This window comes from Psittacula echo, assembly GCF_963264785.1.
Source record: "Psittacula echo genome assembly, chromosome: 6".
NCBI lineage: Eukaryota > Metazoa > Chordata > Aves > Psittaciformes > Psittacidae > Psittacula > Psittacula echo.
The window spans coordinates 40,174,533-40,188,194 of NC_137743.1; the positions used below are offsets into that span (position 1 = coordinate 40,174,533).

The 13,662-nt window shown below is 36.7% G+C and overlaps 1 protein-coding gene across 1 annotated transcript in view; it reads right to left on the minus strand.

Moving 5' to 3' along the window:
• Positions 1-13,662, minus strand: part of NEB (nebulin) — a gene marked incomplete at both ends in the record, with an annotated part of 125,402 nt that overhangs the window by 8,403 nt on the left and 103,337 nt on the right. The window contains 12 exons of the mRNA XM_080621910.1: positions 199-291; positions 2,450-2,542; positions 3,052-3,144; positions 4,387-4,479; positions 4,972-5,064; positions 6,369-6,461; positions 9,086-9,178; positions 10,003-10,107; positions 10,666-10,770; positions 11,221-11,325; positions 11,463-11,576; positions 13,184-13,294. Of these exons, the coding sequence (XP_080478036.1) occupies positions 199-291; positions 2,450-2,542; positions 3,052-3,144; positions 4,387-4,479; positions 4,972-5,064; positions 6,369-6,461; positions 9,086-9,178; positions 10,003-10,107; positions 10,666-10,770; positions 11,221-11,325; positions 11,463-11,576; positions 13,184-13,294 (1,191 nt within the window). The remainder of the gene's footprint in view (positions 1-198; positions 292-2,449; positions 2,543-3,051; positions 3,145-4,386; positions 4,480-4,971; positions 5,065-6,368; positions 6,462-9,085; positions 9,179-10,002; positions 10,108-10,665; positions 10,771-11,220; positions 11,326-11,462; positions 11,577-13,183; positions 13,295-13,662) is intronic.

A 13,662-nucleotide genomic window follows, 5' to 3' on the forward strand; every position in this document is an offset into this window, starting at 1 on the left:
TAGGATAATGTAAATAATCACATATATGAAGAAGTGGTAAGTCAGTAACATTGGAAAATATAGTATAGGGAAGAAGAAAGGATGCTTTATGAGTTGATTAAATGGAGGTAAGGAGTGGAATTGTTCATTTTTAATAAACGTTAAAAAGTTCCATTTAGGTGGAGTTAAAGGGAATACTACTTTTTCTCCACAAAATACCGAGCTAATGTGTTCTTGATTGCGTTTGACTCTCTCAAGCTCAGGAGTGACAGGTATTGGGGTTCCTGTCCCCAGATCCTCTTTGTACAACACCTGTGGGGTAACACGGCTGTATTAAAAAACAAAAAGAGGAACAAGCAAACAACAATAACACGCAGCTTGAGAGAAAACCAAGTGGATGTTTTTCAAAGTTGCTCCTAGCCAAAGCTTGGAATAAAACAGAAAAATTAAAATGCTTTTCAACACTATACAGCTAAACACTAACACCTTGCACTGCCTTTTCGCCGGAAGCTAGAATACCTTCTCCCTTTGCTTCTCACGAGCTATATAGAAAAACTATCTGTGTAACAGTAGACCAATAAAGACCCCCTAAAGGCAGAAATTATCAAATGCAACACAAAACGAACAAAGAAATCAATTCTCTTTCATTTACTCATTCCATAAACATCACAGCAGGTGACACTAGCGTGTGTATTAGAGCACGGTTATACTGAGGTCACAGACAAGGATTTGTATCGGGCACAGAACTATTTAGTTCTCATATAGAAAGTAAGTAAACTCAGGGGAAAAGAACCAAAATAGCACATCACACGAAACAAAAGTAAGGATTGTTGTGATTAAGAAAAGGAAAACAGGGTATTTTTTAAGAAGAAAAAAATTACAAAGATAATCAAGACTGAAAAGAAATGTAGAATTTAAAGTTATTAAGAGGATGTAATAAAAAAGAGGAACAAGAAAGATATAAGTAACAATTATGGAGGAAAAAAAGATCTGAAAGGGACCAGGGTATTATTTTTGGTGTAAGTTGATTATAGGAGAATGAAAAATATTTTTTTTGGTGTGTTAAAAGTATTTGCAAATAGATTAAAAGGGAATTTTCTGCTTTTCAAATTAAAAAATACCAAGCTAAAGTTCTCTTGATTGCGTTTGACTCTTTCAATCTCAGGAGTGACAGGTGTTGGGGTTCCTGTCCCCAGATCCTCTTTGTACAACACCTGCAGGGCAACACAGCTGCATTAAAAAAAGAAAAAGGAACAAGCAAACCACAGTACCACTCTCTTTGCTGAGAGAACACGCGGAACATGAGAGATGCTTTTCTGAGGTGCCCAGAATAAATACAGGGATTAAAAAAATCTATAAAAATCATAAACTAGTTTAAAACTCTGAAGACAGAGTTACACACTGATACATCAGTATGACTTCTAGTAGAATGCTAGAATACCTTCCTGACTGAAGTGCTTCTCAAGGAGGACATTTAAAACTGGTGAGTAATTAAAAGATTGAAGTCTTATATAAATTATAATGAAATATATTATCATCTCTTCCCCAGCAGTGAGGTGAAACTTTTCCTGACTCTACTTGATCCATTGGAGAACCAGGTCATAGTGCACCTTCCTAGAAGCTTTTCTGTACACACATGCACCCACCCCTCAACAAAGAGTCATCCATTCCCTGAGTGAAACAGTACTCGTCATCCAGAGTTTATCATCAAAGAATCTAGCTTGCTTATTACAGGAAGGATACAGAGACATGATCATAATAGAGGTATATGTGTGAAAATAGTACCTTAGAAATCATAATTGCTAGTGCTCTCCTATCATACATGTCACTTTTCTCACCCAGACAAACAGGCTAATGTTACTAATTCATTTTTTTTACCCTGCAAACCTGTGCTCCCAAAATATCTAGAGCAGTTTACAGCAGCTGGAGATTTGGGCCACTCTCTCTGTGCAACAACATGAAAGACTCCAGAAAAGAAGGCGGCATCAAATACAATGCAGAAGGAATAAAGACATCAATTCCATTTCATTTACCCGTTCCATAAACATCAGCGCAGGTTACATTGGCATGTATCAGAGCACTGTTATCCTGAGGTCATGTCCACAGATTTGTATCAGGCAATAAATAGTTTAGTTTTTATATGCAGTAAAACCAGGGTGGGGAAAAAACCAACAACCAAGGATTGAAATGATTAACAAAAGGAAAAGCAGATATTAAAGAGAAATAAATATGTTCAGAGTAAAAAGGAAGATGGAAAAATGGAATCTAAAAATTATTAGTAAGATGATCCAGTCAAAACAAAGTAACAACTACAGAGGAAAAAAAATGTCAAAACATGGGGAACAAGGTATTCTTTCTTGTGTAAATTGATTACAGGGAAATACAAGAAGGGTTGGGGTTTTCTTTGTGTTAAAATTATTTGCAAATAGATTAAAAGGGAAAATGCTGCTTTTCAAATTAAAAAAAATACCGAGCTAAAGTTCTCTTGATTGCGTTTGACTCTTTCAATCTCAGGAGTGACAGGTGTTGGGGTTCCTGTCCCCAGATCGTCTTTGTACAACACCTGCAGGGTAACATGGGAGTTCAAATAAAGTTAAGTCCAAAAAATCCCAACTGCACTTGATAGAGGTAACACACATCATTTTTATGCCAACTAAATATACCAGAAAGCAGGAAAAATTAGGAAGTATTAAACAGTTAACAAGTATGGTAAATTTAGAGGAAGTCTCATAGCTAGAAATACTGGATCCTAATCCTTAGATATGCTTCCGTAGAATAAGAAAGCATAAGAAGAGTGGAATTAAGCAAATAAAACCCTCAGTGTTTTTTTAAAAATGCAAAATGCCTTAAGCTTCACCAAAAAAAAAAAAAGGTTTAAAAATTAAAGGACATGAAGCATCAAGTGTTATAATAAAAATATTTTAAAAAATAAATACATAAAATACGACTAAATTATATAATAGCAGAAAGGGGATGTTTCTATGTTTATAGGTTAAGTGGAGGAAGTAGAAAATTCACAAGTGTTAAATAGTTACAGGGAACTTTTTTTTTCATAAATGATGAAAAAAATACCGAGCTAAAGTTTTCTTGGTTGCGTTTGACCCTTTCCATCTCAGGAGTGACAGGTACTGGGGTTCCAATGCCCAGCCCTTCTTTGTACAACACCTGTGCCACAACAGGGAGTATTGAAAAATAAAACAAAAAAAAACACAATCAAAAAGGAAAGGAAAGGAAAGAGGAGGACAGGGAGGACAGAGAGAGAAGACGAGTAATTTAACACAGTGCAACTTCAAAATACGAAAAATAGAGCTTTGTCAGCCTTGTTCAAAGGCTAGCAAAAAACCTCAATGAAAATAATCTGCTAATATTACTGTGAAGTTTGTTGTCATCTCATCTGGGGACACACAAATAATGCCAGCAAGAACTGCAGGAGTGTTCTGTTACCTGAAAACTTACTTGCAAAGGAGTTTTTTTACTCAAACAAAAGATCTGGCATAAGCAGCTTTGCCTCTAAGACTTCTAAATAAGCTCACCAGCATAACAGAGAGCTGCCATGACCTCAGGGACAATTAATGTAGCAAAACATTTAACAACAGCGGCTTGTCTGCACTGTCCTATTAATTTCAAGTCAGGACTGAATTTCCTATCTGTCATGACTGAATTGGATCACAGTGAGTCAAACTGACTTGCAAGCCACTCTAATTGAAACAGAAATATAGAACAAAATTATGACACAATGGTCATTTGATTGGAATGTGTTAGGAGTAGAAATAGTCTGGATTGAATTCATTAGAATTGTAATAGTAATAGTAATAGTAATAAGTAATGATTAAATAGTAACAATAGAATTCATTACTACAGTAATTTTTGTTTATATATGCAACTTTGATCTTCTTTTTTTTACACTGCAGTGATATGATGATGCCACCCAGGTTTTCTTACAAAGACCTGTAGAATACTTAAAGCACCCACCCCAGCAAAACCAGGAAAAGAGACAGCACACACAAGTTACATTAGGTTGCTTTGCTTCAGGAAGGGTTAAGAGTTCATTTTTCATTTGCAGTGCACCCAGTGTGGGGCATCTGAAGACTGTTAGAAGGATTGACTTTGTTATTGAAGAGGAGAATGATATCACTCAGACTATTACTATTTCACTGGGAAGAAAAATAAGGTACTGCTTAACTGCTTTGAGTAAACAAGGTTAAGATCTCACAGCTGGTACAACTTAATGACCATTAAGTTAGATTGAGTGAAAAAATATAAGGATACTGACAAAGGTTTAGTGATTTGATTAGAAAAAGGGTTGTTCAAAGTTCAACAAATAATTGAAAGAAAAATGTAATATGGAGGAGTTAAAGGGATTTGATTTGCATTGGAAATGGTAGGGTTTGTTTTACTGAGCAATACCGAGCTAATGTTCTCTTGATTACGTTTGACTCTCTCCATCTCTGGAGTAACCAATGTCGGGATGCCAGTCCCTAAGCCCTCTTTGTATAACACCTGTGAGGTACAAGAAAGTTTCCACAAAAAAAAAAGGAAAAAAACCCAAAACAAAACAAACAAAAGCCCCAAAACACTCAACATAGGCAAACCCATTAAATCTGACTATTTTGTGAGTTACGTTTAGCATTAGGGTCACTTCTTAGTTAATTCACACTTGTTCTAGAGGCAAATATTAAGGAAGAGGCTGATAGTTGATTATTCTATAAATATATGACTACAGGCAGTAGAAGATAAACGGTTAAGAAAAACAAAAATGGAGAAAAACACCATGTTAATTTCACAGCTACTTCCAGGTTTGATTCTTAAAAGAAACATGTAAAGTTGTAAATCATCAAAAAAAGTTCAAACACAAACAGGTGGAATATAAAGGAGTTAAAAATGTTGTCAAGAAAAAGACAGAAGAAGGGTGAGATTCCAATCCACTGAAGAAAAACAGATTATATGTTAGCGTGTTATGCAAAAATAAACTGTTATGATTTTTTAAAATACCGAGCTAATGTGTTCTTGATTGCGTTTGACTCTCTCTATTTCTGGAGTGACAGGTGTTGGGATACCTGTCCCTAGGTCCTCTTTGTACAACACCTGCAGAACACAAGCACCCAGCAAGGTGAGAAGATCACATTTCTGCCACAACAACTACAGTATATTCGGACAGATAATTTACCTGGTTTATAGGTAAATAATAATCTGGGATTATACATAAATATATGCACAATTTATTTTACTCAGTGTGAATCTCAGTGTGCACAGCCATCAGCTCAGCAAAGAACTTAATGTCTGCTGTGTGAGCTCAGCAAAGAACTTAATGTCTGTGTTTAATGCCTGAACACACTGAAGTCAATGGAATACTTCATTTCAGTAGGACACAAGTTTAAATCTTCTGCTAACCTGTCATGAAAGGTAGGTAGGCTCTTCCTTTCATCTTAGTTTAGGAAATGTAACAGTATTACTTTTCAGCAGTCAGCATTAATGGAAGCTATTTTTATGGTGTTAACAAACAGTTGAACCTTTTATAGACATGTTTAATACAAAAATACTTGGTAGTGGGCTCTATTTCTTTTTTTATTTTTGTGACTATTCATTTCAAACAGTACTATTTTACTTTGGTTTAGGTCTCTAGTAAGAAAAAACAATAGAGTTTTAGCTGTCATATTATTAGGTTTGTTTTGTAATTGTTTGATTAAAAAAATAAAGTGCACTTTTCATGAAAAGTGTCACATAGGCAATGCTAAAAGAAAAAAGTTAATAAAAACCAAAACCAAAAAGAAAAATCCCAAAAGAACACTGTTTGCTGTCATTGAAACAATGAAAAAATACAAAAATAAAGCAATCACAGCATGAGAAAAAGAAATGTAAAAGGTTCAAAAAATGAAGAATCATTTGAAAAAACAATTGTGCAAAAAGAACCAATAATTGCAAGACCGTATCCTGACTCAATTCTGTATGCAGAGATCAAAGTAAAGCAGACGTGGTGTCAAATGAGGAAAGCATGTTGTGCTTTCAAATCCACACTCTGCTAGGCAAGGGAAGAGCCAGTACTGCTTTCACTTATAATGGTCACTAGGGTTTTGTGACTACAAAAAAGGTTCCCATTATTTTTTCCACAAAATTCTGTCTAGCTGATCAGTTTTTTCAGACTAACTGTAAGACACCTGGGTATTTTTTGTTTCTAGTTCTGTGTTTAGAAAAGGTCAGAAAAGTAATACAGCAAATAGCTGATTGCAATGATTCCTGCAAAAATTCATATATTTAAACTTTCTGCTGCTGAATATAGGGATTTAAGAGATCTGTTCTCTTTTGAACAAAAAATACCCACAAACACTACCAAAGGCTGGAGCTTGAGTTCTCCATGAGTATAGAGGTTAATAGAAAATATCAGCTATTACCGAACTGATGTGCTTCTGTGTCTCCTTGACACGCTTCACTTCTGGAAGATCAGGAATTGGAGTTCCTTTCCCAATACTCTCCTTGTATTTAACCTGCAAAGGCAAAGATATTAGAAAAAAGTAAAAGGATTTAGATTAAAGGATAGCTGACATGTGTATGTGCAACAAGTTACATGAATAAAGAAACTTAAGTCTTTTACATTTAAACTCATTCAAATCTCAGGTACTAAACGTATTTCAATAGAAAGAAATAATCAAGGAACCTTCTGTTCCATTTATCTAATAGGTAACTCTGCCACACCTCTACAAAGCACTTTTAACAACCACTAGCAAAAAAAAAGCAGTCTTGTTAGAGCCAGAATTTTTCAACTGAAGCTTAAAATTTGGGTATCTGTCTCCCAGGAGCTTCATTTCAGCAAGAACCACCCCCCTGATCTAAACCAACTGAACCATTTCAAGATTTCTCACACAGAGTTCCAAAAAACTGTTATATTAAAAATTTAAAATAATTTCTGAAAATTTTAGCATAACGGCATTGAAAAGAGCACCTCAATGCATACGTGGATACATAAAGAGCATTATACTGATCTCATAAAGACAGAGTATTTAAAAGATCTCCTTGGCTTCAAGATGAGCAGTGTGGCTTCCCATTGTCTTTACAAGCCATCTGTCAGAAGGCAATGTTAGCTGTTGATGAGATGTCACTGTGAAGAACTCTTCACTAAAAGAGTTTTCTAACACCAGATGTAAATAACTTTGCACTGATACCATTGGTCTTTCTACCTTCAACAAAGGCAAGAGCCATCATACAAGATTTTAACAATTACAGTGCATTTCTACTTTAGCATAACAAAAAAAAAAAAAAAATTTCACAAGAACTTTAGCACGAAGCAAATTAGCTGAAATGTTAATATCTTTTATACTAAAATGATGCCAGCATTCAAAAAAAACATGAAAAAGATTTACAAGTTTTGAAAGAAAAGTAATACATACCATTATTCCAACTGCAGTGTGCTACAATTTTTTATAGAGTATGAAAGTTTTCCAAGACATGCTTTAGTAAGACTCTTGACACTGTTTGCCTGGCATCTTCACAGACAAGCTAACAATGAACAGGTTAGAAAAGTAAGTGCAAATGGGCTGAACAGCCAGGCCCAGAGCATTTTGACCAGTGGCTCAAGGGCCAGTGGGAGGCAATTACTGGGGCCAGTACTGTTTAACATCCTCATGAGAGACCTGAATGTTCAGACAGAGTGCACCCTCAGCAAGTTTGCAAATGACACCAAGCTGGGAGGATTGACTGCTGCATCCAAAAGCTGCGGTGCCACCCAGAGGGACTTCAACAGGCTGGAGAAATGGGCTGACAGGCATCTTGTGAAGTTCAATGGGGCGAAATGCAAAGTCCTGCAATGGGGGAGGAAAAGCTCCAGGCTGGGTACATGCTGAGGGCTAACTGCCTGGGAAGCAGCTTTGCAGAGAAGGACCTTGGGAACCTGGCAGAGAACTAGCTGACCGTGAGCCAGCAATGAACCCTCATGGTAAAGGCCAACAGCATCCTTGGCTGCATCAAGACAGGCGCTGCCAGCAGGTTAACAGAGCGGATCCTTCCCCTTTACTCAGCAATGGTGAGGTCACATCTGGAATTCTGTCTCCAGTTCTGGGCTTGCCAGTACAAGAAAGACTTAATGAAGCAAGTGCAGCACGGGGCTACAAAGATGAGTAAGAGACAGGAGCATCTTTGATATGGGAAGAGGCTTAGAGGACTGGGACTCTTCAGCCTGAAGAAGACTACGTGCAGGGGGAACTTACCAATGTGTATAACACTACACATTACAAGGGCATGTAGGGATAGGACAAGGTGGAATGGCTTTAAAATGAAAAAGGGTAGATTTAGATTAGATCATAGGAAGAAGTTCTTTTCTATGCAGGTGGTGAGGCACTGGCACAGGCTGCCCAGGGAAGCTGTTCCTGCCCCATCCCTGGTAGTGTTCAAGGCCAGGTTGGACAAGGCTTTGAGCAACCTGGTCTAGTGGAAGGTGTTCCTGCCTCTGGCAGGGAGGTTGGAACTAGATGATCTTTAACATCACTTCCAGCCCAAACCATTCTGTGATGATTCAACGATTCTATGAAATACCTAATGAGAAGGAATGAAGAAGAGAGAGCTACTTTTCCTGGAAGTTTTCAGTGACAGGACAAGAGGTAATAGGCACAAATTAAAAAATGGAAAATTCAGTCTGAATACAGGAAAACACTTCTTTACTGTGAGGGTGGTCAGTCACTGGAACAGGTTGCCCAGAGAGGTTGTAGAGTCTTCATCCTTTGAGATAGTCAAAACTCAAATGGATGTGGTCCTAGACAACCTTCCCTAGCTGATTCTGCTTGAAGGGTTTGAGTAGATGATCTTAAGAGTCACTTCCAACCTAAATAATTCTTTGATTCTGTGCTAAATATACTTTGTTTGGGATAAGATTAAAACCATGCCAAGAGCTTTCAACTTTTAGAAATGAATTGTAAGTAACAAATTAAATGTTAATCATCAGAAAGATTACTGTTTAAGTAACAAGAATAGGGAAAAACTTTGAGAAAGTATCCTTTAGCTGAATGGATTATTGCCAAACCACTGTTAGCAACATTAAAGAAATGGGGGGGGGGGGAGGAATAAATTATTTCAAGTTGAATTAGCACTGATAGAGTATTAAAAATCAATTCTTTTGTACCGAGCTGATTGCATCCTGGGTTCGTTTAACTCTCTGCATCTCTGGTGTCTTTTCAATAGTAGTTCCAGTTCCAATATCTTCTTTATATAAAATCTTAATATTTAGAATGAAGACAACAAGGTTAAGCATACAAAATACAACATTATTTCTAATAGCGTAGGCTGTTTTATACAGGCTCGTTACAGTGATTTGAACACAACAGTGCAGACCGTTAAAGCCAACTTGGATCCTCATCTTTAGTTACTGCCTTACGACCTATCTGAAGACTGTCCTACTATACGACTGTCCTTTGTGCAAAAAGGGGCTGATCATTTATATTTGTAGTGCATTTTCAAGTAGAATATCAAAATATTTGTAGGCTAATTTTAGGACTGAAGACTAATATTTGCTCTAATTTTTTCCTTTTCTAATTTGCTTTAGAATGTTTTACACAAATGTCTTCCACTTAGTTATTCACTATGCTAATGGAGCTAGTGGCAAAGCAATACAGCAGACTTCAAGCACTTCATGGTAACACATGAAATGTAAAACAGGCCAGGCAGACAGCTCACTTATCACTGAAAGAAGACAGTTGCCACACAACAATACAGTACTTACATGGTAACAGGACAAAAGAAAGGTGGATACTAGTAATACCAATTTAAATACAGGATTGACTCTTTAACTATATCACGACTATGAATATGTGAATACACGCAATCAGGGCACTCAACAAAAAACAGTAGTTACAGAGGGGTAGCAAACCCCAGCTAAATCTACTTAAAATACAATCAGTTTTGTTTGAAAAAGTTCTTATAAGCATTCAAGCTGATCAAGAACATAAATACCTGTAAGATAAGAGCCAAAAATAGTTAATTTATTAAATACATTAAACTGCATTTTTTAGAATGAGAACTGAAAACAGAAGGTAACTATACCGAGCTGAAATTCTTCTGGTTTTCTTTCACACGCAGCATTTCTGGTGTGTCTTGTACAACTGTAACTTTTCCTTTGCTGTTCTGTAGGTCCCACTGATACTGAAGCTGTTGAAAAAGTTAAAATAAAATGTCAAATGTTGACTCCATGCCATAAAAATTTACTCACAGAGTTTTCTTTGAAGATTAGGAAAATAAAGTACACCTTATAAGGTCATTTTAACACCACCATTAGTGGTGCTACAGCTACAAGTATTCTTATTTAAATTAGCAATAGCAGATCCTTAACTGAAAAATCTTGAAAAGCACCAGACTGTATCTAAACCAATTAAGTCTCAACAATGGAAATCAAAGATTTCAACTCAGATTGTGGAGTTCTATTACTGATCACAGAGTCTTGGAGGTAGCCCCACTGACAACAAAGGACAAGTTCTTTAAGCATAATTCTTGCAAAGGAATTGTCAAGCGAATCATTTTGGTTCCCTTTGTAATGCATATGTGGGGTCCTGCATACACAACAGACCCTCTAATTGAAGATTCCTGACAATATGAAGCAGCCTAGTTAGGATTACAGTGTGATATCGGGACCTTATTAAATGAAAAAAAAAAAAGCAGAATATTTTTCACTATTTGACAGTAACAGTGTTTTTTTATTTATATACATACTGTGCTAAAGTTCTTCTGATTCTCTCGGACTCTCTGTATTTCTGGTGTGTCTGCTACAGGCACATAGTAAGGCATGCTCTTTTCTGCATCTTCTTTATACTTTTTCTGATGGTAAATACAAAATATGTTCCATTAATACAAAAATAGTAATAAACAATCTGGCATTACTTATTGTTGCATAATGTCCATTTTTATGGAAATGTGAGTACTTCTGTGTCTGATACAAATTCAGATTATGCCTCTGTGTAAGATTTATTTTAAACATTAAGTTACTAAAGAGTATGAAAATTAAGCTAAATTTACTTTGAACAAAATTAGCTTTGGTATTGCAAAAGTAATAGAAATACCTGTTTCATTTTATACAGTATTAAAATGAATTATCTTCATTATCAAAATGGAATTCTAGAGTAAGAGATGTCACATCACAGCTCTAGAGAAATCTGTTTTCTGGTGCATCTCCTGAACATTGGGACAGGTAGTCATTCAAGTGCTCCAAATTAATATCCCCTCAAGGTTCCCACATGAACAATTATTAAATTGCTTCATTCAAGATACCTGGCTTGAAAGGTTCTTGACCTGCTGGGCATGAATAATCTCCGGAGTATCGACAACACTGGTGTAGTTGGCTTTCTCCATTTCTGCCAATTGTTTGTATTTGATCTGTTGAGGAAAGCTCACGTTTAGGTGCCTTTATCATATTTTGGCAACAACTTTCATTTGGCTTAATAAGAAAAAAACTGTTAATAAATTTTCCTTTAAAGAAGTCATCAGATATGATACATGAGGGTCACACAGACCTGGCTGGCAATGTCAGTGGCATTCTTTGCTCTCACAAAATCTGGTGTCTCCAAAGCCAGTTCTGTCAGACCTTTTCCTCTGATTTCTAATTCCAAGGCTTTTTTGTACTCTTTCTGCAGATGAAGACAGTAAATGGATACCTTGTCAATATGAACACAATACCTTTAGCAACTTCAGCTAGCTTCATGGCCACACGAAAAACAGGAATACTACTAATATAAACTCACAATTAAACACATAAATAATGCCACTAAAGTGTCTACTTTATGACTTAAATCTTAAGAACAAACAGCCCCACTCCAGCAGTAAATGGCGCACACTACAGGCCAGCTGTATTAAGGTCACTCTTCCAACACCAGTAATCTCGAAGTGTGAGCTCCTTTAGGTGATCAGCAATTCATGCAAAACTGTAACTTGAACAGAGGAGAAGCAACAGAGAACAAGCAGTGTATGAAATGCATGTAGTAGTGAAGAGTGGTACCAGATGTTTCAAACTGAGCATGTCGAAAAAAATGTCAGGATTCTCTGTGACATTTGAGGCCCTCTGGAATTAATACCCTCCCTAAAAACTCAGTGCTGTAGCAGCCACCCTTCCCAAAGAGATCTTCCAGTAAGCTCTAAAAGATTTATATTGTATAGATTGGTATAATTCATACTGGACAGGGTGCTGAGACATCTAGTCTAGGTCAAGCTTGCCTAGAAAGGTTGGACTAGATGATCTTTGAGGTCCCTTCCAACGTAGTATTCTATAATTCTATGATTCATATCTCTCTATGCCAACTCCGCTGAATTTAGCTGAATACATCAGTAATATTCTGGTAACAAAATGTAGGCTCCTTGAATAACTCAAAACCTCTGCACTACTGAGTACAAAATGCTGTTGTAAGAATGTTTGTCTTCAAAGTATTTTGTTAAGAAGCAAAATCAGAAGTAACACTAAAAAGTTACTTTTTTTCACCTTTCAGGCTGCTGATGTTAAGGCTCCTAAAATATGAGCTAGTCTTATCCCATGAAGGCAATCACCCTGAAATACTTACTATACCAGTCCACCATACAAATAAAGCAGCTGTTAGGTTTGCATCCTGACTGTCTGCTAGACACCTTTCTCCGTCAAAGTGAGGAAGACTGCCTTGGCCATCAGCCCAGCAGCTGCCAACTGGGCATCAATCCCAGGCAGAGCGAACAGCTCATGAGCATGGGTGGTGGTTCTGACACACTCATCAAGCATAAAGCGTGATAAAAAATAGCTCTTTGCTGCATAGCATACCTCCCAAAGCAGGAACATACCAGTCTGGTTCTGTCATTGTAGTCCTTTTCTGATCTCTCACTTTTCCTTCTTGTTTCCACAGCCCTGGTCCTTAGTTTCTAATCCTTGGTTAAGTGCTCCTGACCCAAGATGCTTAAGTTTACACAACTGACAAACTGACACCTCTGATTCTTATGCTTAGCCCTGCTGCATCACAGTGTCCATCCCTTGACAATAGATCACAGCACCCATTTCCCACCTACATTCCTGATAGTAATTACAAAGCTAAAAAAGAACTCATGTAAAAGTTCAGGCTCACAGTTTTATCCTTAGTCATCAACACACTTTTTTTTTTCTTTCTCGAGAGTTTCTAGGGAATTACAAAGTTCATACTGGTGTTATACAGCCATAAGCGTTTGTCAGTTGGAGGTTATTACATCCATTCAGTTATTTTCTAAATAGCTTTTGGCATACCTCGTTCAGGATTTGAGTTGCATTCTTTGCTCTTAGCATGTCTGGAGTCTCCTCTAATGAGATGAGTCCTTTACCTTTGACACCTTCCTCTAGATCCTTCCTGTACTCTTTCTGCAGAAGAAAGAAAGTGAAAACTGCAAAACCAGACTAAAAAGAGTTCTATATTCCACAACTTTGTTGCAAAAAAAAAAAATCAACAAATAAACAAACAAAATAAAACCACCAAAAATTTCAAATGAAAAAATAATTTTTTGAACCAACAAAGAATATCACATAGGGTTATATAACAACTACTACAACAGAATAGGGTGTGGTAATTATTGGTCAAGATAAATTGTGAAGGCGCACACACATATACACCCCGCCATGTAACAGTTAGACTGATGTATGCCAGAAAGGATGCAGTAAATACAAATACAGTTATTGAACAGTAACAAATCACAAAATTTATGGAATCATGCTTAATGTGAATGGTTAGG